This window comes from Dendrobates tinctorius, unplaced genomic scaffold (assembly GCF_039654945.1).
Source record: "Dendrobates tinctorius isolate UK_male_01 unplaced genomic scaffold, ASM3965494v1 ptg000022l, whole genome shotgun sequence".
NCBI classification, from domain to species: Eukaryota; Metazoa; Chordata; class Amphibia; order Anura; family Dendrobatidae; genus Dendrobates; species Dendrobates tinctorius.
Genome location: NW_027361690.1, coordinates 62,065,133 through 62,088,224, shown reverse-complemented (window position 1 = coordinate 62,088,224; position 23,092 = coordinate 62,065,133). Strand labels below are relative to the sequence as shown.

Below are 23,092 nucleotides of genomic sequence, written 5' to 3'. Positions count from 1 at the left end.
GGAGAGGAGACTCTCCTCCATGCCCTGGGTACCATAATCCTGTAAAAAATAGAATTAAAATAAAAAATAGGGATATACTTACCCTCTGTCGGCCCCTGGAGGCCTCCCGGTCCTCAGCGGTGCTTCCTAGGCGTGCTTCGCGACGTCGTGCTCGCGTGACGTCACAAAGGTCATTCTCTTAAAGCACGCCTGGGAACGGAACGGACCGGGAGCGCCGCTGACGACTGGGAGCGTCGCTGAGGAGATCGGGGGCCGACAGAAGGTGAGTATATCCCTATGTTTTATTGTTTTTTAAATTATTTTTAACATTCTAGCTTTTACTATTGATGCTGCATAGGCATCAATAGTAAAAAGTTGGTCACACTTGTTAAGCACTATGCTTGACAAGTGTGACCAACCTGTCAATCACTTTTCCAAGCGATGCTTCAAATAGCTTGAAAAAGCGCTTGAATTCTGCAAGCTAAAAACACTTGCATAACGCTTGTATTTTGTGGGAAAACGCATGCAAATTCCGCATGCGTTTTACCCGCAGCCGGAGTTGCGGAAATGCTGCGGACAATTCCGCAGCATTTCTGCAACGTGGGCACATAGCCTTAAAGAGGAAAACTTAGTTTAAAATGGGGTCAGGAATAAGGTGACTGGTTACAGAGTAATGTCCCAGCTGCCTCCTCCCCGTCCGCTCAGCTACTGTAGATTACACGAAGAAAGACCTAGTCTCTGAGCCGGTGGGCAGCAGATGGCAGGACATACCTCTATGACTGGTCACTCATTCCCCGGACCTTTTCTAACATACATGTTTGTAATGAGGGAGCCGGTCTCTAAATCACGTTGCTTATAGTTAGGTCAACATGAATCATGTGCCGGTTTCTCTTTAAACCCGTACCAGGGACATCACATCCCATAGTCTCATTGCTTCTTATCGCCATGATACTAGTTGGCTGGGTGATTTGCCCATACGGTTATGTTCACACTTGACATTTTTGTAACATTTTTTTTTGCAGCCAAAACTTTCACTCTTGCCAGTAAAACACTGTGTAAAAATGCAGAAAAAAAAACTGTTTTTTGCTGCGTTTTTCAGTAAGTTCATTAGTTCAGACTTTTTTCAGCTTTTTGTAACCTCTTTAGATTTTCAAAGACGCTAAGCGGTTAAAAGAAGTGACCAGACCATTCTTCAGGCAGCTTGGAAGATTCTTTATACAATGCAAATAAAAAAAACAAACAAAAAAAACCCCACAGCTGTAGTCTGTCAAAGATGTCAGAAAAAGCGCTTAGCGAATATCAGGAAAGAGGCAAAAAAAGACACTTGAGGACAAAACCCACCGGCTGCATGAGCGGTTTGGAAGCTGCTTTCTCCTCTCTCCTTTGAGTACACATGATGATTTGCCGATCATATATGTATGACCAGCCGTAGACTTTGATACTTTGATCCATACACTTCCAGGAGGAATAACAGAGGATAGAAAGAACACAGATTTCCTAGAAAAGAATATTTTTCCAGGATTGTTGAGATTTTGGATCCAGTTCACTAACATTGCTTCTGCCGGATGCTTTTCCTCCTCATCACCCAGTATTTGTAGCTCTGGCCGGTTGTGATGATTTATTAGTTGGTGGTTTTGTGTCCCCAGGTGTTTATCTGTCCATGGCAGCGACTAGCTCCTATCTCTACCGAGCACTGAAGCCACAAGTCGTTTTACAGTGACAGATGCCCGCCAGATTGTCTTTGTGATTAAGATTTTATGACTCTGAGCTAGAAACGCTGCTGCTGGGTTATTTTGTTTATTATCATTGTTGCCTGTGTGCCTTGTAATTACCTGCATTGTTACTTTTGATTGTAAGGGAATGTCTCTGTTTAAAAACCACTTTAGTGTATTAGGGATTTAATTTAAATAATACCTTTAAAGGGATATTCTTGTATGCAAACCTATTTGAAGTACGTGGTACAAAGTAAAAATCCTTAAAGGGAACCTGTCAGCAGGATTGTGCCCAGTAACCTACACACAGTGTCAGTTTGGTGCCGTTATACTGATTATTGATACCTTGGTTGATGAAATCTGTTTTGTGGTTGTTTAATCTTTATTTTCAGTTTTGAGTTAGAGATTCTCGTGTTTCGCGCCTGTGGGGGCTTCTTGTGGTGCTCTGATTACATATGCATCTCTATGGGCTTATGAGAGGTCATTGATCCCTCACTGACCTGACCCCTATTTTACATAATGCATAGAATATTGATGATAATATTGTTGGATTAGAAAAAACATCTTACATCCAGCAAAATTGCACCGGCGCCTGGCAGTGGCATCCATCTCTTACTAATAGATGCTATTGTGCAAGTGCTGCCACCTGCGCCATTTTGCTGCAGCCAAATTTTTTTTCCAGCAAAATGGCGCCGCCATCACATGCACAGTAGCATCAATCGCTTGCTGATAGATGCTATTGTGCAAGCGCTGTCGCCGTTTTACTGCAGCCAATTTTTTTTTTTGCCTTCAACAAAACGGCACCGCCAGCGTTGCTTGCACGGTAGCATCTATTGGTAAGAGATGGATGCTACTGCACAGCTGCTGACGCCATTTTGCTGGACAAAAATATCATTTTTCTAAGCCTTACAATAGCCACAAAATTATAGGTATTATCAATAATATTATATGCAGTGTGTAAAATAGGGGGCAGGTCACTGGTCATTTCTATCAGAAGCCATACAGATGCATGTGTAAGCAGAGCACCAAATATTCATGTGGCATTAGCTGCAGTGCAGGGCCGTATCAGACATGATGGGGTGAGATGTGCAGCTCTGAGGTTGTGACTGCTGCATATCCCACCTCCCCCTTGTCACTGTCATTAGGTGACTGGTTGTAGACGGGACTCCCCTGTACACCAAGTGGGATTCTTCGGATAGTGTGCCATAACCACTTATTTTTCTCTGGTTTTATCTTCCATGTTAGTTTGGTCTCTTGGATAATGACTGAGGGAAACGGTGACTCATGATTTTGTCTTGCAGCTCTCTGCTTAGCTGAGGCATTGGCGGCTGATGGCATACACTGTGTGCCGCCAGCTTTGTGCCTTCTGTTAATATTTCAGCTTTAGTGATTTATTTCTCACTACGTATATATCCCGGTCGTGGGGTCCGATTTGCTGTACCCTTGGTCAGTTGACGGCTGAGATGTCAGACTGTGCATATTTCACACCCATGATTAATATGTGGATTTGCAGGCCTCTGCAGTCACGTAGCACACTGCACAAATAGTCCACAGTTTCTACAACACTAGGTTGCTTAGTGAATGCTTTAAAAATGGATTTCCACATTACTAGACCAGTGTGCAGCTTACGTTTTTGTGTAATCTGCAAAAAAAAGTTTGGCGCATTTATAATATTTTACTTTACTTTTTTTCACCATTCCTGTATTTTAAACTGGAGTTTTTACAGTATAGTTCTTCTGATCTTCCTTGGTAACAGTCAATAAGACTAAAGCCCCCGTCACAAGTTTTGTGACGCAACAGCGATCTCACCAGCGTGATCGCTGTGTGTGACACCTATCGGCGACCGGCCCCCCCTGCCGGTATCACTGATCGTTGTTGGAAAGCCCTGGACATTTTTTTGATCGCTGGTCTCCCGCTGGCCAGCACGCATCGCTGCGTGTGACAGACCAGCGATCAGCACGCTGGTAACTAAGGTAAACGCAGGGTTTCTACGCAGCGCGCTGTGCTTAGAAACCCTCTGTGTACCTTAGTTACCATCGCGCTGATGCAGTGAGCTGGTAACCAAGGTACACATCGGGTTTCTAAGTTACGCGCGCCGCTTAGAAACCCGATGTGTACTTTAGTTACCAGCTCCCTGCATCAGCGCGATGGTAACTAACGTACACAGTGACGCCGATCGCTGGTGAAGCTGCCTGTTTGACAGCTCACCAGCGATCATGTAGCGACTCACCAGCGATCCTGACAAGTTGATACCGTTGTCGGGATCGCTGGTGAGTCGCTATGTGTGACGGGGCCCTAAGACGCAGCCTAAAGGAACCTGTCAGCACTGGGGGCTGTGTAATTACGCTTGGACTCCCGTCATCCCTGTGCATTGACACCCCCCAGTGTGCATCGACACCCCCATCCCCGTGTGCATCGACACCCCCGTCCCCCTGTGCATTGACACCCCCCACCCCTGTGAAATTAAACTGAAAAAAATTAACTGGAGTATAAGTTGGTATACATGCAGAGTAGGAACATGTTCACACTGGCCATAAAGCAGGTTTTATACAGCAACATATGATGTAGGGGCAGAGAGCCTGATTCCAGCGGTGTGTCACTTACTAGGCTGCTTGGTGTAGTTTGGATAGAATCTGTAGATCTAGTCTATTGGTCAGACTGCTGAGCTGTGTAACTCCGACACCTCCCCTGATTGGCAGCTTCCTGTGTAAAGTATATTGTCAGAAAGCTGCCAATTGGTGGTGGGGGCGGGGTTACACAGATTAGCATTGATTGTCCTGTACATGAGACCTAGTCCTGCAATGATCATTTCTTGCTGAAAAAGAATGGCTGCATTGAAAGTACAGCACACAGCCTAATAATTGTTACATCCATTGAATCGGAGTCTTTGTCTCTGTTATGCTGCTCTCTAATTGCATAGCAAAAACTGGTGACAGATTCCCTTTAAGTGGAATATTTTCTAATTGTCACCATCCTGAGCTATGTACGAGTAATGGCACAAAAAACCATACTGGGCCCATACATAAGGCAAGGGTGCTGCATAGAATAATAACACGGAGTGATCCGGGCCTACTTGATAAATACATTTTGTTTTTTTGTTCTATTTTTGCCTTTGATAATTTTTTTTAAATTTAGTTTTCTGTTCTACAGACAAAATGGATCTAGGTGATATAATGGGGCAGAGCTGATCATAGACTTAGCGCAACGTTTCCTCCATTGTTAGGTCCATAAGATGCTGGTGTGGACGCCGTATAGTGCAGCTTTCTAGTATTGGCGGCTGCTCACCTGTGGTTGGAGTGACCTTGCATAGTGCCATCTATCTGTGAAAGTGCCATCAGCAGGTCCATGCTGTCAGGAGATTGCTGTTTCTGTTTCTACAAGCGTTGTGCTGTGCTGGCCTGATACGCATGGACCATGGTCTCAGTATTTTATTGTATGAGCACTACACATATATATATATATATATATATATATATATATATATATATATATATATATATATATATATATATATATATATATATATATATTATAATGTGCTTCCCTAACATCAGTAGCGCCAGTCGTTTTTCTATATGGTCCGCGCTATCATGGCGCTGCTGTCAGACACCAGGAGGATGATGGATGTCAGGAGTTACCGGAACACCAGTCTTTATAAATCGGGTGTAACTGCAGGCTACCAATTAGTGTCAGTCTGCAGTGCGCACACTGTCATGACTTCTCTGGATTCCCTGTCTGGGAGGGCACCTACTTGAGCCCATCTATGCGATTTGCATAGCTTTGGTCACATGCCGACTGGATTTATTGCATTTCTTTCTTTTCTATTGAGAGAAGCTGGGTGAGATCAGTTTGCACGTGACTAAGGATGCAAGTTGCATACGTGCGATCTGTTTTCTGCCCTGCTGCACAGAGACTACCGGGGAATCATGACAGTGTGCCCGTCTTACATCGTCGCTAGTCAGAAGTCTACAGTCACATAGACTTTTCTCCTGGGTCTGGAAAACCCCTTTAACTTGTCCACCATGACGTTTCCTAAATCTGCTGCCTTCTGAGCGGTAGACGGAAGATTAGCAGCTGGTGACAAAGGCAGTGCCATTATTTCATGATCGGAAATGGGTCAAGTGGCAAAGTACATCCACTTAGGGGAAGAGAGCACAGTCTTCAAACCGCACAGATATGAATAGCCTGGAAATCTGATTTTGCAGGGTAGTGAACTAAACCACATACACCCCATGTCCGTAAGAGTCTGCGGCACTGCCGGGTTCTGTATAAATCCATGGCTGTCCTGGATGTTCACAAGTAGTGCAGGCTGTCATTATCTGATTGGATATTTGCTATATTATAGGTCTTTAATTCTCTTTTTTCAATGCATCTTCCGCAGGTCATGACTGCTGCGAGCATGTGAAAGTCCTGTTGTTTGCCTCTAAGAAAGGCCTCTCTGCCATAGTAGCACAGGAGGACTTCGAGTTTATCACAGACGAGGCTTATGAGTCCGCTCAGTTTTTAGCGTCCGGTGCTGGGGACCAGCGAGCTCTGCTATTTGCCAAGTTTTTTTTGAATAAATCCCGATCCTCTCCTGGGGATGCCGCCGTCCTGGATAAGAAGATCACGTTGGCATTTCGACATTTACAGTTACCAAGTGGATGGAACGTTTTGGGAGATTGCCCAAATATTACAGGTAATGACTCTGGTAATAAGGTATATTAGTCAAAAGTTGCTACAGAATATGTAGTGGCTACTAAGTGGTCCTTTTCTAAAATGATTTCATGACTGGCAGACCAGAAGATGCGTATAGGAGGCCAGTAGGTGCCCATTAAAGTGTAGCGGCTCTTCTAAGATTGGATCATATGAATTCACTGCGGCCTCAGACCATCTGAGTTACATGTGTTCTTGGGTTACTGCCTTTGCCGTCCAAAGATATCAGTCAACTTTACATGTTTAAGTAATAGGGTGTGGGTGAGCGACATTACATGGGGACACAGTACCTGTCAAAAGTGGAGCGCCCGGGGCGCGCGCGGCAGCGGCGTGGGCGCGAGAGGGCGCAGGCAGGGCCTTGGGGTACTCGGTGCCGGGCCCGTCGACTTCAACGGGGACGGTGTCACGGCGGCAGCGACCCGGTCCGTGGCCCTGGGGCATCCATTACATAAAATATGATGAAAGGGGAAGGGGAAAAGTTGTTGGTGATGTGGTAAAAATGAAGATAAAGTTTATAGATGGTTAAATACATGGCGCCACCTGTGGTATTCTGGTCAGAGGTGACCAGCGCTGCGGTGTTGTTCCCCTGAGACTGTTGATGTGGCGCAGCTGAGGTGAAAATAACTCTCCACAGGTAGAGCAATAGTCCCAGGGCAAAGATGTTAGATTAATAGTCAAAATGGCTGTGAACATTGGGGTGCAGAGAAATGAGAGAAAGACACAGAGAGGTGCAGTTTCTTTACCTTTTACTGGTAATTGGTTGCAGTCCGGAGTACCACATACAGGTGATGGAATGAGTCCGGCTCGCCTGGAGGCATTCAGGGGATCCACCTTGCCAGGTGGGGATTTTGGACCTTCCTTCTGCGCTTTGTGTGTGGGTCTCCGCTGTTTATAACTGAGCTGCGACCCTCAGTTGCGTGATGATTTCACTAACCTGTACGGCTGTTAGCATAAGCCTATTCCATGGGTACAGTCCTCTTCACCATCGGCCCCGGGCTCCTTATCTGCTGCCGTGCCCTCAGGTGCTCAATGCCGCACAGGAATTTACAATCCCCTGTACTTTCAGATTCAGCGATCAGGACATACAGCTCCTGACCACCAAGGACTCTGGCCTCCCTTTCTCTCCAATAGTGCTTTGCTCTGGGGTCTGCTATAAGCAGTTTTTAGCTTCCCCAGAGCCTCTCCGTCTCTGCTTGTGTCTGTTCCCTCTTCACAGATCAGCTCTACCTCACCTGCTCCTCACAGATCAGCTCCCTGTCTTGAACTGACTGGATCTTCCAGCAAGATCTTTTTACCTTACCTTTAACTGTCCTGTCATTTTCCTCACAGCTGCTCTCGTTTCCATGACAACCCCCTCAGCTCACTTCTAGCTGACTCACCAACCCCCTCTGCTGGCCAGAATTTATAAGGCCGCTCCCTTTTCTGACCTTTCAGCAGGAATTGTGATTTAATCTGTTACCTGGCATGGGGGTCCCCTTTCTGCCTCCAAGCATGACTTCACCTCAGAGAGGGAGGCAATGTCACTGTGACAACCGGACTCTGGGGTGTCACAAAAGCAATGATTATCCTTGTTGTTTTTGGAATGTGTACATTGTAGATTCAGACTGCAAGCAGATACAGTAGCCCCCTTTCCCCTTGATAACTGCTTTACACCCACTTGTCATCCTCTCTAGCACCTTCATCAGGTAGCGGCTGTTTCTTGTAGCTGTAACAATACTACAACCATTAGTAAATGTACATCCGCTAAATGCTTGTTCAGATGACCATTCTCCCGCACAACCCCCAACCCTTCCATACACACGCTCTCAGCTCGACCAAGTATGGCACTGTCAGACACTGGTGCGCAGACTATCTACCATGAGAACAGACCTAATCCTTCATTCATCTGCGTTAGGCTAAAGCTGAGGCGCTTCCCAAACATTATATTTTGGCCAGCCCTTTAACTTAAAAAGAATCTGTCACCATCTAATTTGCTGCCCCATCTGAGAGCCGCACGATTTAGAGACTGAGACCTTGATTCCAGTGATGTTTCACGTTGCTGAAGTTAGAAATTGTTCTACGTGCTACAGCTCTAGCAGAACTCGGAATGCTGAGCTCTATATAACTCCGCCCTCACCACTAAGTAACAGTTTTCTGCCTATGCACAGTGTACACCGAATGCTGCCAATCAGTGATATGGGTGCAATTATGCAGAGCTCATGAATATGCAGGACTACACTGCAGCAGGTTTACTGCTTCTCTACTCTTGCTGATTTAAAACAATGATTTTATTCAAAACTACAGCATTCAGCCCAGAAAAGTGATACATTGTTGAAATCGGGGTCTGTCTCTACATCATGCTGCTCTCAGATTAAGTAGCCCTGTGCCAGACTCCCTTTAAGACACGGGCTGTCGGGGCATGTGCGGATTTATAGGTTTAACAGCTTTGGTGCTGGTGACCACTGCTCCAGCTAGTAGAAGTCGTCCATATCCGATCCTTTCACTACTTCCTTTAATTAATTACTTGCTCCACTTCACAAACAGGACCGTGCGTGAATGGTTTCTGCAGGTGGATGCCATGGGGATGTAATCGGAGCCTGCGTGGGCTTTCTGTGCCTCTGTGAAGGATATTTAAAGCTCTCGGTGACACGGCCTCTGCATTTAGAGAGGGAAACGATTCATTATCTTTCCAATGATTCCCGTATCTTGTACTGAGCACCAGGCCAGTGGGTGGTTTCTGTCACCAGACGCATTAAACGCATTTGTCAGTTCACACCCGTTCAGCTGTCTAAACAGCCCAGGCTCCCATTTCCCAACTCTCGTGAACTTTGCATCGGTGAAGCGTCTGCACTTCACAACAATACAAGAAAGCCAAGGACACGTAAAACAAGCAAATCGGCAGCACCCGGGAGCCGCTGTTTCTAAGACTTGCGGATCACCCGCTGGGAGCAATGTAGACATCGCCTTCTCAATGTTTTCTAGATGCATCAGATTGCAAGTGTCATCTCTGCATGTGTTTTCCTATATATGGTAAAGAACAATGGTTCCTATCTGTGGTTAAGACCTCTTTATTTCTGGACACTGAATATTCCAACTTTAACCTTTATGGACCTTGCTCTTAAAGCCATGACTTTTTCTGTCAACATGGCCAAATTATCTTGCACCTGTTCACATTTGTCTTTCTGTTTGGAAGTGATTTTTTGATATTTGTAGTACACGCCTTCTAACGGAGCTCTCCATCCATCAGCCTGTGGCAGCGATATACCGGGATGAGGTCCATATACCAGGATGATGGCCATATACCAGGTTGGGGACATAGCCCAGATGAGGGCAATATACCAGGATTGGGACATATACCAGGATGGGGCTATATGCCAGTAAGAGGGCTGTATACCAGGATTGAGTACATATACTAGGATGGGGGCTATATACTAGGATGGGGGCTCAGGATGAGGGACATGTACCAGGATGGGCTGTGCATTATACTATATGGAGGATTGTAGGCTGTGCATTATACTATATGGAGGACTGTTGGCTATAAATTATACTATATGGATGGCTGTGTTATACTATATGGAGGACTTGGCTATACGTTGTACTAGATGGCGGACTGTTGGCTATGCATTATACTATATAGAGGACTGTAGGCTGTATTATACTATATGGAAGACTATGGGCTATGCATTATACTGTATGGGGGCTCATTCTCTTATTTGGAGGATTATGGGGAATGCATTATACTGTATGGAGGACTATGGGGAGTTCATTATACTATATGAAGGAATATGGGGAGAGCATTATACTTCTGCTATGGGGCCCCTTGAGTTCTCTGTTTACCCGTGGGGAGTATAGTGGTTTACGTTTTCTCTATACGTTAAAGAGCAGCAGCAGAACAAGGGGCCCAAGATAATGGACATATACCAGGATGTAGTGCATATATAATAAATATATAATAGAATTTTAGTTATGCCACTGAAGAGACATGCACAGATACGACAACAATTGGAAGTTGCCAAGATCAATCTAGAAACTGAGGGTGTGGAGTGTCTCGTGGCTCAGTGGGACGAGATACAGCGCTGTCCCCGTACAAAATACACAGATGATCCGGAAGTGTATTCCTGTCTATGATGTCCCTAGTCCCCCTCCCAATTGTGATTTTAAAGGAATTATTTACCTAAATGTGCTTGTTCTACCAATAGTAACATAGTTTTGAAGGCTGAAGGAAGACCTTATGTCCATCTAGTTATACCTATAATATTCTGTTCGTAACCTTCTATACTGTTACTCACAAGAAAAGCATCCATTCCTTTCTCAACATCCATGCATGTAGTTTTGTTAACAAAGGTTTAGGGAGAATCATAGAATCATAGAATCGTAGAGTTGGAAGGGACCTCCTGGGCCATCTGGTCCAACCCCCTGCTCAAAGCAGGATTCGCTAAATCATCCCAGTTAGATGTCTGTCCAGCCTCTGTTTGAAGACTTCCATTGAAGGAGAACTCACCACTTCTCGTGGCAGCCTGTTCCACTCATTGATCACTCTAACTGTCAAAAAGTTTTTTCTAATATCTAATCTGTGTCTCCTCCCATTCAGCTTCATCCCATTGCTTCTAGTCTTTCCTTGTGCAAATGAGAATAAAGTTGATCCTTCTACAATGTGACAGCCCTTTAGATATTTGTAGACAGCTATTAAGTCTCCTCTCAGTCTTCTCTTTTGCAAACTAAACATTCCCAAATCCTGCAACCTTTCCTCATATGAAAAGGGTTTGCAGACCGGTCACCATTCTGGTCGCTCTTTTCTGAACTTGCTCCAGTTTGTTGATGTCTTTTTTCAAATGTGGTGCCCAAAATTGGACACAATATTCCAGATGAGGTCTGACCAAAGAGGAGTAGAGGGAAATAATTACTTCACGTGATCTAGACTGTATGCTTCTGTTAATACATCCTAGAATTGCATTTGCCTTTTTTGCTGCTGCATCACACTGTTGACTCATATTCAGTCTGTGATCTATTAGTATACCCAAGTCTTTTTCACATGTGCTGTCACTTAGCCCTATTCCTCCCATTCTATATATGCTTTTTTCATTTTTACCCACTTGAGACATTCTTCCAACTGGATGTGCAGCCATTTACGACCACTCTTTGGGTCCGATCACTAAGCCAGTTATGAATCCACCTAACAGTTGCCTTGTCCATTCCATACTTAGTCATTTTTTCAATAAGGATTGTATGAGAGACTTTGTCAAATGCTTTGCTGAAGTCAAGATATACTATATCTACAGCATTTCCTTGATCCACCCAATCAGTAATACCATCATAGAAGGAAATTAAATTAGTCTGACATGACTTATTAGTTACAAACCCATGCTGACTCTGTTTAATCACTTCATTCTTATCCAGGTATTGACATACATGTTGTTTAATAATTTGTTCAAAGATCTTTCCTGGTATAGAAGTCAGACTCACCGGCCTATAGTTGCCTGGGTCCACCTTCTTCCCCTTTTTGAAGATAGGAACAACATTTGCTCTTCTCCAGTCTTCTGGCACTTCTCCTGTTCTCCAAGAATTTTCAAAGATTATGGAGAGGGGTTCAAAAATTTCTTCTGCTATCTCCTTCAGTACTCTGGGGTGTAATTCATCTGGACCTGGAGACTTGAATACATTTAGGTTAGCTAAGTGTTTCCTCACTATCATTCTGTTTATAGATATCCTGGATTCTTCTATTCCCTTAATAGGACAGTGAATAACAGTTGATGTTACATTTCCTTTCTGAGAGAAAACAGATGCAAAATAGGAATTTAAAAGTTCAGCCTTCTCAACATCCTGTCTTACCATTTCATCATTTTCATCCTGTAAAAATCCTATAGCATCTTTGACTTTTCTTTTACTTTTGACATATCCCCAAAATCCTTTATTATTGCTTTTGACATCTCTTGCAAGCCTCAATTCATTTTCAGCTTTAGATAATCTGATTTGTGCCTTGCAGGTTCTGCAGACAGCATTATATTCTTCTTTAGATATGCCTCCTTCTTTCCATTTTATAAACATTTTTTGCTTCCTTTTTAGCATGTGCTTAAGTTCTGTGTTCATCCATCCTGGTTTCCTTAAATGCTTCCTATTCTTCCCTCTTTTCGGAATTGTTAACAACTGTGCTTTGAGAATTTCATTTTTCAAGATTTCCCATCCTTCCTGGACATTTTTGTCTTTAAGGATATCCAGCCATTGGATCCCTCCAATTCTCTTTCTGAATCCCTTAAAATCTGCCTTTCTGAAATCTAACCTTGACGTCTGAGTCTTCACAGGTCTTCCGCCTCTAGTTATCCAAAATTCTAAAATAGCATGGTCGCTACCTCCTAGGGTCCCAGCCACTTTTACCTCCTCAACCATTTCCTCCCTGTTTATAAGGATTAGATCCAAGGTAGCAGTTCCCCTTGTTTTCTCCTTTACCTTTTGGAAGATAAAGTTGTCAGCAAGAGAGGATAAGAATTTCCTTGACCTGTTAGTTTTGCCTGAGAGAGATTCCCAACAAATGTCTGGATAGTTGAAATCTCCCATGACAACTATGTCATATTTTTTGGAGAACTTGGCCATTTGATGCATTAAGAGTTCATCCATATCTTCAGCTTGCACAGGCGGCCTGTAGTAAATGCCTACAATGGTGTCCTTTCCATTGTTCTGTCCTTGTATTCTTACCCAAACAGTTTCCACAGAACTCCCAGTCTCTGAAGCTTCAATCTCTGTGCAGATATACGCATTTCTAACATACAATGCGACACCCCCTCCTCGTTTATCAAGTCTGTTTCTTGCAAATAAGTTGTATCCTTCTAGTCTTGTATTCCAATCATGTGTATTGTCCCACCAAGTTTCAGTGATTCCAATGACATCATATTTCTTTTCCTGTGTTAGTAGTTCCAATTCTCCTTGTTTGTTGCCCATGCTTTGTGCATTAGTATAGAAACATTTTAGTTTGTGATTAGTTTCTCTTTCTCCAATATTTTTTTTAATTAGATTCTTTCGTCTTTGTTCTTCCTTTCCACTTCTAATAGAGTTCTCAGTAGCATTTGTCAGGTGTATGGCTTTTTCTGGTCTTTTGCTTCCCTTCCCATGTTGTTCTAGTTTAAAGCTCTCCTTACAAGTGTAGCAAGGCGACTTCCAAATACCTGCTTTCCAGTCTTCGTAAGGTGACTGGAAAGGTAAGAATGTTTATAGATGATAGGGTTGGGATTTGTAGTCACTTCTGATCATTACATCTCACTCACTGAGAAATCTGCTGTAAGCTATGGTGGTGGGGGTGTTCTTCATTCTCGTGAGTGTCGATGCCTGCTAACGATTGGTCAGCCTCATACAAGGGGAATGCCCCCAGCGAAGACTCTGATAACATCCACTGGGGCTTAACGAAAACAAAACTTAACTCATTAGGGGCCAAATAGTTTGATTCCTATTATCTCCAGCTTCCTAACAGTGCTTACAAGCTCAATAGAAAAGTGCTTGTAAGCACTCTTCATACTCTTCTGTCCCGTGGTGGTGGTCGGTCTCCAAGGCAATAAGCTGTAAAGTAAAGGTAAACGGTGGCTTTGGAGCTCTGCACCAGACAAACAGTGTCTCATCCCCTCCATTGAAATGACAGAAAACCATCCGTGTTCTGAGGGTCTATGAAGGAAAATTAGAATAAGGCATGCCAGCATGTGTTGCCATTTCCCTTGTAAAAGGAGCGTGTTCTTCTATAACATGACCCTGTCAGCAATGATTTCACAGTGTGAAGAGAACTGGTGACACCCTGTTGTCACTTTATTACTAAAGGAAATAATTACTCGGAGTAATAACGGAGGAAATGTAGAACGCAAACATCAAAGAGAAGAGACGCCAAAATTTTAGGGGAAATCCAAATATTTACTAAATCAAACATGTTGGGAGAAAAAACAGGTCATCTTCAAAGGGATCATCTAGGAACTAATTTATTTAGGGGGACGTTGGCCACAGGACTCTTGGCCACTTTTCACCTGTTGACAGGTTCTATTTACTCCATAAGGATCCTTTCACAGTGTTCTTCCCCACGCTCAGTGGTCCCGTTGGGTCTTGCTTCCAAACCTTACACAAAATGTGATTTGGGCGTATGGGACCATTGACTAGAATGGTGCCGACATGGTGAACATATGCGTATACCTCTACTGGAGGCAGGCACTCGGGCACAATCTACTAAGCTTTGCGCTAAGGGAAGAGGATTTTGGACGTAAGCACCAATGGGAGCAGTGAGCGTGGGAAAAAGCGCAGTGTGAAATCATCCTGAGATACAATACCTAATTGGCATAATAAACTCTGATGTAATTAACACTTTCAAAACCCCATTTTCTCATAATGGCCTTTTTATGCATGGAATAGCTGATGCTGGTGTCTTTGTTTTTCAGATGGTCCTGGGTGGGAGACGTTAATGCACTTTGCTGCAAGGCTTGGTCTCTGTGCATTGTCAAAGTTTCTTCTGGAACAACCAGGAGGGAGAACATCCTTGGCCATTGCCGATAGTGAGGGAGCTACGCCTGTAACCGTGGCCTTGGAGCGAGGCTTTCTGAAGTTGCATCATGTTTTAACACAGTATGTGATATTAATATATTTTTATAGAAAAATATATTTATGTGTTGGTAAATTTAAACATTTATATGGACCTATGCACTGTGTCTGGTTGGTCGGACCGATCATTGTCCTAGTGCTGTGGATGGGAAACTGATCTGGAACATGGACACCATGAGAGTTGTCGGACAATCATTGTCCTTTCTTCCTTTATAGTAAGTCGGGATGACCCCATCACCATACATTGTGGAAAAGGTATAACTCTGAGCAGTGTGTTTCAGATGAGTCACTATGCGTATCCTAGCAAATTTATGAATTCTTGTCTCAGCATTTCCTCAGAGCTAGTATTGTATTGGTCTTATATGGCGGCTTTCATCTATTGATTTCACCGTGTGATGCACGACCTTCTCTGGTTCAAGGACCACACCATCAGAACCAGTCCCATGAGCCACACAGTATTGTAAAGGGAATATATCAGCAAATATCTTTTTCAGCATTTGAAAAAAAAAGTAATTTTTTATTTTTAAACACTAGCAGCTGCTGACATTTGCCGTGAACAGAGTGTATCATACAGGGTGGCATTAGATGCAAGGGATGTATCACACAGGATGGCATTAGATGTATGGAGGGTATCACACAGGGTGGCAATAGATACATGGAGGGTATCACACAGGGTAGCATTAGATGTATGGAGGGTATCACACAGGGTGGCAATAGATACATGGAGGGTATCACACAGGGTGGCATTAGATGTATGGAGGGTATCACACAGGGTGGCAATAGATACATGGAGGGTTTCACACAGGGTGGCAATAGATGCACAGGGTGTATCATATAGGGTGGCAATAGATGCATGGAGGGTATCACACAGGGTGGCATTAGATGCGTGGAGGATATCACACAGTGGCATTAGATGCACAGGATGTATCACAGGGTGGCAGATACATGGAGGGTATCACACAGGGTGGCATTAGATGCGTGGAGGGTATCACACAGGGTGGCAATAGATACATGGATGGTATCACACAGGGTGGCAATAGATGCACAGGGTGTATCATATAGGGTGGCAATAGATGCATGGAGGATATCACACAGTGGCATTAGATGCACAGGATGTATCACAGGGTGGCAGATACATGGAGGGTATCACACAGGGTGGCATTAGATGCGTGGAGGGTATCACACAGGGTGGCAATAGATGCACAGGGTGTATCATATAGGGTGGCAATAGATGCATGGAGGGTATCACACAGGGTGGCATTAGATGCACCGGATGTATCACAGGGTGGCAATAGATCCATGGAGGGTATCACACAGGGTGGCAATTAGATGCACATAATGTATCACATAGGGTGGCAATAGATGGAGGGTATCACACAGGGTGGCATTAGATGCATGGAGGATATCACACAGGGTGGCAATAGATGCATGGGGAAGGTATCACACAGGCTGGCAATAGATGCATGGAGGGTATCACACAGGGTGGCAATTAGATGCACACAATGTATCACATAGGGTGGCAATAGATGGAGGGTATCACACAGGGTGGCAATAGATGCAGAGCACAGCAATGTGATGCTTACACTTCTGTGCTCTGAACCCCGCAGCACTAGCCATGGCAATGAGCACAGGTTGAGCAGTCTGACATTGTGTTACTAATCCCAGGCTACTGAGTTCTTCTCACTACTGGAATAAGTCACCTCTGCAGTTTTTTGCTTGCTGACTTCTTCCAGCGGTGAGAACAGCTCTGTGGCCTGGGATTTCTAGAACAATGTCAGACTACTGACCTGTGCTCACTTTCGCTGCTCAGCACCTCCAGTCACTGCTCACCGCAGAATACTATGAGCAGTGACGATGAAATTGTATCTCAGAGCACCGCTGTAAACTGGACCGGGGTTGTGTCCAGCTCACATCTGGAGGGAGCCACAGTATAGAAGAATCTGTCGGACACTGACTGCATCTCCTATAGCCTTAAGTTTTGTATTTGTGGCGTGTGTCGTGCACTTATATGGCAGCTCCTAGTGGCTACAGAAAAAAAATAAACGTTAAAACGCAACATTTATACAAATAATTGATTACATCATCATTAATACAAAAATCAAAATGGTGGCAGGTTCTCATTAAAGTAGTATTACGGATTGAGACGTATAGTTATAAGTATATGCCATCAATGTCTGATAGGTGTCAGGTGTCTGATAGGTGTCACAATTCCCAACTGTTTGGACAATGGGGTTAATGTATCCTGTTCGTACTCTGGAAAAGTAGAGACTATGAATGCAACTTATCCAGTACAGTGTGCGCGGCCGCCTCATCTACTCCTTCCTAGAGTGCCACATAGAGGTCAGACCACCATTCAGTCAGTATGGGCTGTCCGAGACGGCCGTACACTGCATTATTAGTACTTGTTACCTTCCTTTACCCATGCTTCGTTACACTCAATTGTTGACTGCTCACATGTGTTTTTCACGGATGGCACTTGTATCTGTGATGGTCAATGGGGCTATTCTTTGATTTTATTTTTTAAAGACCAATATTGATCAGTGTCGGATCAAACTCAGCATTGAAAGTTGAATGAATGGGTCCATGAAAAAATCGGACACTTGGATGCCATCCGTGTGCTGTCTGTTTTTCACTGATCGGAAGGAAAAGGTGGAGAAACTTTTTTTTCTTTTTTCTCATCAGTGAGAAACTGTTCATTTTTGTTGCCTGCTTGTCCAAGAAAATCACTGACGTCTGAGCGACATGGATTTGGGGGCAAAATCGATTGATAGCGGGTCACAGGTTGTGCAGCTCTGCCTTAGCGGATGTATTTTTTGCCAAGCAGAGAGCTCTGAAGCTGGAAAGTCCAGTGCACTAAGTTATCACTATATAAAGATTATTTTCTATTAATTGCTTTCGAGTTTTTGGGATCACAAAAAATAAACGAATATCTGTGCACAAGTTCCTCTGTCTCTGGCAGAGCTCAGCTATATGTAAATGCTCCAAGGTTTCCTGGTATTTGGGCACTGCCAGTGCCGCCTTGTTTGCCTGCCGGTGCAGATTGCTCTGTGTTTCGTGGTATTGTACCTGATTGTTTTGCAGATCAGTTATTAGCTCCCTCCCTTCTGGGTGAAGCAGGAAATCTAAATTTTTCTTGACAGCTCAAAGTTCACCTTAAGGTGTAATCATACCATCATCTTTTCGAGAGGAGACTTTGTGGTATTTGGGTGGGAACCTACTATTAACAGCATCCATCCTCCTGTGGTACAAGTATTTCTTATTGTGCATGTATCCGGTTTTGCTGCCGTCCTATTGATGTGATTGGATTATGTAAAGCACAATTTTGATAGATTAATATACATTTCCAGTTTTGCAGATTTTAAGAGAAAGTGAGATGAGAGGAATAGATGAAAAATAATGTGCGCTGAAAATGGAGAATCTCCAAGTGCTCATCACATTGCTATTATCTTATGGGTTTCCGTTGAAAAATGACAGCTGTTTGTAACTCTGTGCTACATACTTTGTGGAAACATCCACGTATTTCTTTAGTTGTTTTTTTATGTTTAGCGTATTGCTGTCATTTACTTACACAGTATCCTAATGAAATCCCTCCAAGGCACTTGCCTTATAGAATCAATGCAAACTTAATAAGAGATGATGCTTTTCTTTTAGAAGGCTGCTGCAGCCCCCAAAGGAACGTTATTTCCATTAACGGGAATTCATAAAGCACATCTTGAGTTGACCAGATTGAGTTATTCTTGGAGCGCAGTCAGACGGCCGTGTAACACTGGCGACGAACACATCGCAATGCTCGGACTGGCGGTCGGCTCTCCTGAGAGTCCTGACCCCAGCGTGACTGGTGTGTAGAGATCGTAGGAAAGCGGGATGTCGCCACGGACAGGAGACAGGTCAAGAGTTAACAGGATTTTATTAACAAATATACTCCACGCAGGGAATAGCAGGGTACGGAGGAGTGGTAATAGGACAAAGGACAGAAAAGGGAGTTTGGATGGGGTAGAACTGGGAATATGACAGGGTTGGCAAGGGACGAACGAGAGTTTAGTATGAAAGAGTTTAAACTTATCGGAATGTAGTCTTCAGATGTGAGGAGGTTCAGGGTTCCAACGGTGGCACGGACAACAGCGGCACGTGACGTCTCGGTGAGGTCTGTAACAGGCGTGGATCCAACGGTGGCACTGGCAACAGCAGCACGGGATGTCTCGGCGAAGTCTCTGAGGGGCAGGTAGATTCCCTGTGCTTAGACCTATCTAGCACGGTACTGAGTCCAGTGTGAGGGAGCTGCCGGAACGGGACTTCGATCTGCGGTGTACACAAGTCCTTAGTAGTCAGGCTCTGACCTAGCCGTCTCTCTCACTCTCTGCGTCGCACACTCAGTGCAGTCTCTGCCTTCAACTGGGGTCACCTCCTAGCGTGGAGGGTAGCGGGGAGCTGACAGTTGGTCGTCCACAGACAGTGGACCTGAATGCAGGGGTCTGTCAAGTATGCGGTCACTCTTGGGCAGAGCAAGTGCGGTACTCACTGTCTCATAGTGTACGGCACTTGGCTTAGCTCTGCTCTGCTGGCACAGCTAATCCCCCCAGCATTAGAGCTCCTTCCTGGACAGCAGCAGCATGGCCTGTCACAGGGCCAGCACTCTCTGGTGGGGGAAGCAGAGCGCGCTCTTCTCTGCGCGCTGCACTTACTTGGCGCCAGCTTCCCCTGCAACACGTGCTTTTCCTTCTTACACCCCTGTGTCTGCGTGCTCTTTTTTTAGGCTCTCCCCGCCCCCTCCTGTCAGCAGGAATCCCTGTCTCTCTCCTCCTTCCCTCCTGCAGCAGGGGAAGGTCCGTCTATCTCAGGCTTCCCCCCAGAAACAGAGGATGCAGCCTTTTTAGTTCTGGACCAGGCATGCAGGTACCCATGGTCCGGTCAACCTCCTTACAGGTGTATAGAAATACATGCTGTTACGCTCAGATTAGGAGAGCCCCCGGCCAGTCCGAGCATTGCGATGCGATTGTTGCCCATGCTATGCGGCAGTTTGAATGTGCCTTTTAAAGGGTTTTTCCAGACTGAAAGGAATAGTATGCTGTCAGGCTATCACGACAGCATGCAGTGTGCACGCTGTCACGATTCCCCTGTATTCCTCATAGGGGTGTGTGGTCACATGGCACTTGTATGAAATTTGTACACTTGCGTTCATGGGCCATCTGGCATTTTTTCAATCGTCCTCTATTGAGAAAAGCAAGATGAGTCTATTCGGCACGTGTATGCAAGTATGCAAATTGCATATATGCGTCACATGACATCTAACCGCACGGGGAATAGTGACAGCGAGTGCATCTCACACTTCCATGATTCAGCAGTTTGCAGTCTCATAGGAGGACAGCACACTTTTCACTTAAGCTTGGACCACCTCTTGGACCCCCATTCTGGACCAGCCAGCCGTCAGATGCAGTAGTGGTCAATTAATTTTCCCAAGGGGCAACATGAGAGATTGTGACTTTGTGGAAGGCCGAACCAATAGGCTAAAACCCCCGTCACACACAACGATGTCCCAGCGATCCCACCAACGATCCGACATGGATGGGATCGCTGGTGAGCTGTCACATAGACAGCCCCAGCGATCAGGACCAGCGACGCTGGTTTCTAATGTAAACGTCGGGTATCCAGGAGCCGCGCGATTCCTGGATACCTGCTGTTTACCTTGGAAACCAGCGTGTACGCCGCGTGCTGGCCAGCGGGAGACCAGCGATTGAAAAACGGCCCAGGCCGCTCGAGCACGATCAGCGATAACCATCAGGGGGACCGGTCGCTGATCCCCGTCACACACGAGATCGCTGATATGTCACAAAATCAGCGATCTCGCTACCCTAAAGTCCCCGTCACACTAAACGATGTCCCAGCGATCCGACATAATGGGATCGCTGGGACATCGTTGGGCTGATCGCTGGTGAGCTGTCACATAGACAGCCCCAGCGATCAGGACCAGCGATGCTGGATGCTGGTTTCTGATGTAAACGTCGTTTATCCAGGAGCCACGGCTCCCGGATACCCGACGTTTACATTAGCAACCAGCGTCGCTGATCGCTGGTCTCTCGCTGCCACACGCAGCGATGCGCGCTGGGCAGCGGGAGACCAGCGATCGAAAAACGGCCTAGGCTGCTCGAGCACGATCAGCGATAACCGGCAGGGGGGCTGGTCGCTGATCCCCGTCACACACAGCGACCTCGCTGGCGAGATCGCTGATGTGTCACAAAATCAGCGATCTCGCTAGCGAGATTGCTTAGTGTGACGGGGCCTTAAGATTGATTCTGCTCAATATTAATACTACAATTTCCATATTGTTCATTTTGTTTTTATGTCAATATTAACTCGTTAAGTAATATAGAACAGTGACTGCTCCGTGCTGGCAGTAGTCACCTACCACTGACCGGCATGGCTAGAGGTACAGGGACCCATTTCATCTGTTCTCGCTCTCTGATCGCTGTGATCAGTCAGTCAGTTTGACCTACTGATGACAGCATGTGATCATCGAGAGGTGCTGAAAATATCGACACTTCCCCGCAATCGCCACCGGGAGTTTGGCACACCCAAGCTCCTGCAGTAGCAGCCAGGGCCGATGCCCACACAGACCGTGGCTGAATAACCCTCCACATGCAACGATCGATAGTAATCGCAGCATTTAAAAGATTGTGAGAAGGAGGGGGCTCTGTTTCCATGCACCATTGGCCCGATAGTTGTTATGGCACCCGGAGGTCAAACTGTGAACTCTGGTCTGCCAGTACGGTGGCCTGTGTAATCCAGCCATAGGCATGGTCTAACAGGTGTTCTGTCAGTGTAATCTGGCAGGTATCATATTGAAAAAACACAAAAATTGAGCATGGTTTAAGTTGGTATACATGCAGTCTCAGATCTGCCAGCATCAGATCATCTGCGGACACCAGCCAGACCTGGGTGAGTTTTTAAACTTTTGTACCATCCTTACATTTTAGGTTCCCTTAAGGACAGGAAACCAAATTGATGCGGAGGAGAAGTACTGCCCTTTTATTCAGTAGATTACCTGTCCTTGATGGGGGGGTACCCTCTTCAGGTGGTGCTGTCATGGGAGAAGGGGAAAATTTAACTACTACCAATAATGCCTTTTAAGGAAAGTGAGGTATTTCTCTAACTTTGTTAGGCGTAAATAATGAAAAGTGCCAGAGAGCTGTTCAGTTGTTAAATTTTTTTCACCACATTGCACTTATTGTGCTATGTTACCTTTCTAAAGAGGAGACCAAAACTTTGCAATCCATCTATCTTGTCCTTATTTAGGCAGCTGAGGACTTGGCCTGCTTGAGCAGGCGTAGCTGCAGACTAGGGACTGTGAAGGTTTTTTTTTTTTCTTCATCATGGGGATTCTGCGATCATCCGCCATTGTTGTCATCCGTGGATGTCCAGGCCTTTTTGAGTTCACTAGCTTTTTTTTTTTTTTTTTTTTTTGCAGTACCAAACAGTTTATTTGGTCACTTCACATATTTCTGCTAACTCTCTGAGGGGGTTTGTTCTTTTTTTTTTCTTCAGCAATATGGATAATCTTCTATCGCATATTGTGGGTTCACAGCAAAGTGCAAATGCCACACCTTGGATCAGCTCTTGACCTTTTACCTGGTTAATTAATGATGGATTAATAAGGGAATAGCCCATGCAGCCCATTAAAGACCTTTTGAGAAAATTGTCCAATTACTTTTGATCCCTTGAAAAAGAGGCAGCTACATATTAGAACTGTAATTCTTAACCCTTACTCTAATAAGGATGCGAATATCCTCAAATTAAAGGTGAGAGGCTGCTCTTTACGCCCAGATTGATTATATCACTGGATCTTGAATATGTTTTAGTAAACGGCTAAAATACCGAAACCAGTGTCATTATCCAAATAATATATGAATGTACATTGGTCAGCAAATACAAGGTAAAATACATCTTGTTAGGTGAGGAAAGTGACATCTTTACATGTGATCATCGATGTGTGTATATTTTATAATGTGAAGGTGTATCTCACCTTATCTAATAATACAGGCTGTCTTTTACCTTGTATTTGCTGATCAATGGAATTTGTTGCTGAATTTTGTGAAATTATACGGAATGAATGAAAAATGCACAGAACGGACCCAGCCTTTGTTTCCATAGCTGCTTAGTATGTCTGAGCC

General features: G+C 44.8%; 1 protein-coding gene across 3 annotated transcripts in view; it reads left to right on the top strand.

The window, feature by feature from the left end:
- Positions 1–23,092, top strand: part of AKAP13 (A-kinase anchoring protein 13) — a 250,169-nt gene that overhangs the window by 94,663 nt on the left and 132,414 nt on the right. For all 3 annotated transcript variants that reach the window (XM_073568737.1, XM_073568735.1, XM_073568736.1), the window contains exons 4-5: positions 6,073–6,369; positions 14,768–14,951. In XM_073568737.1, coding sequence (XP_073424838.1) covers positions 6,073–6,369; positions 14,768–14,951 — 481 coding nt within the window. The remainder of the gene's footprint in view (positions 1–6,072; positions 6,370–14,767; positions 14,952–23,092) is intronic.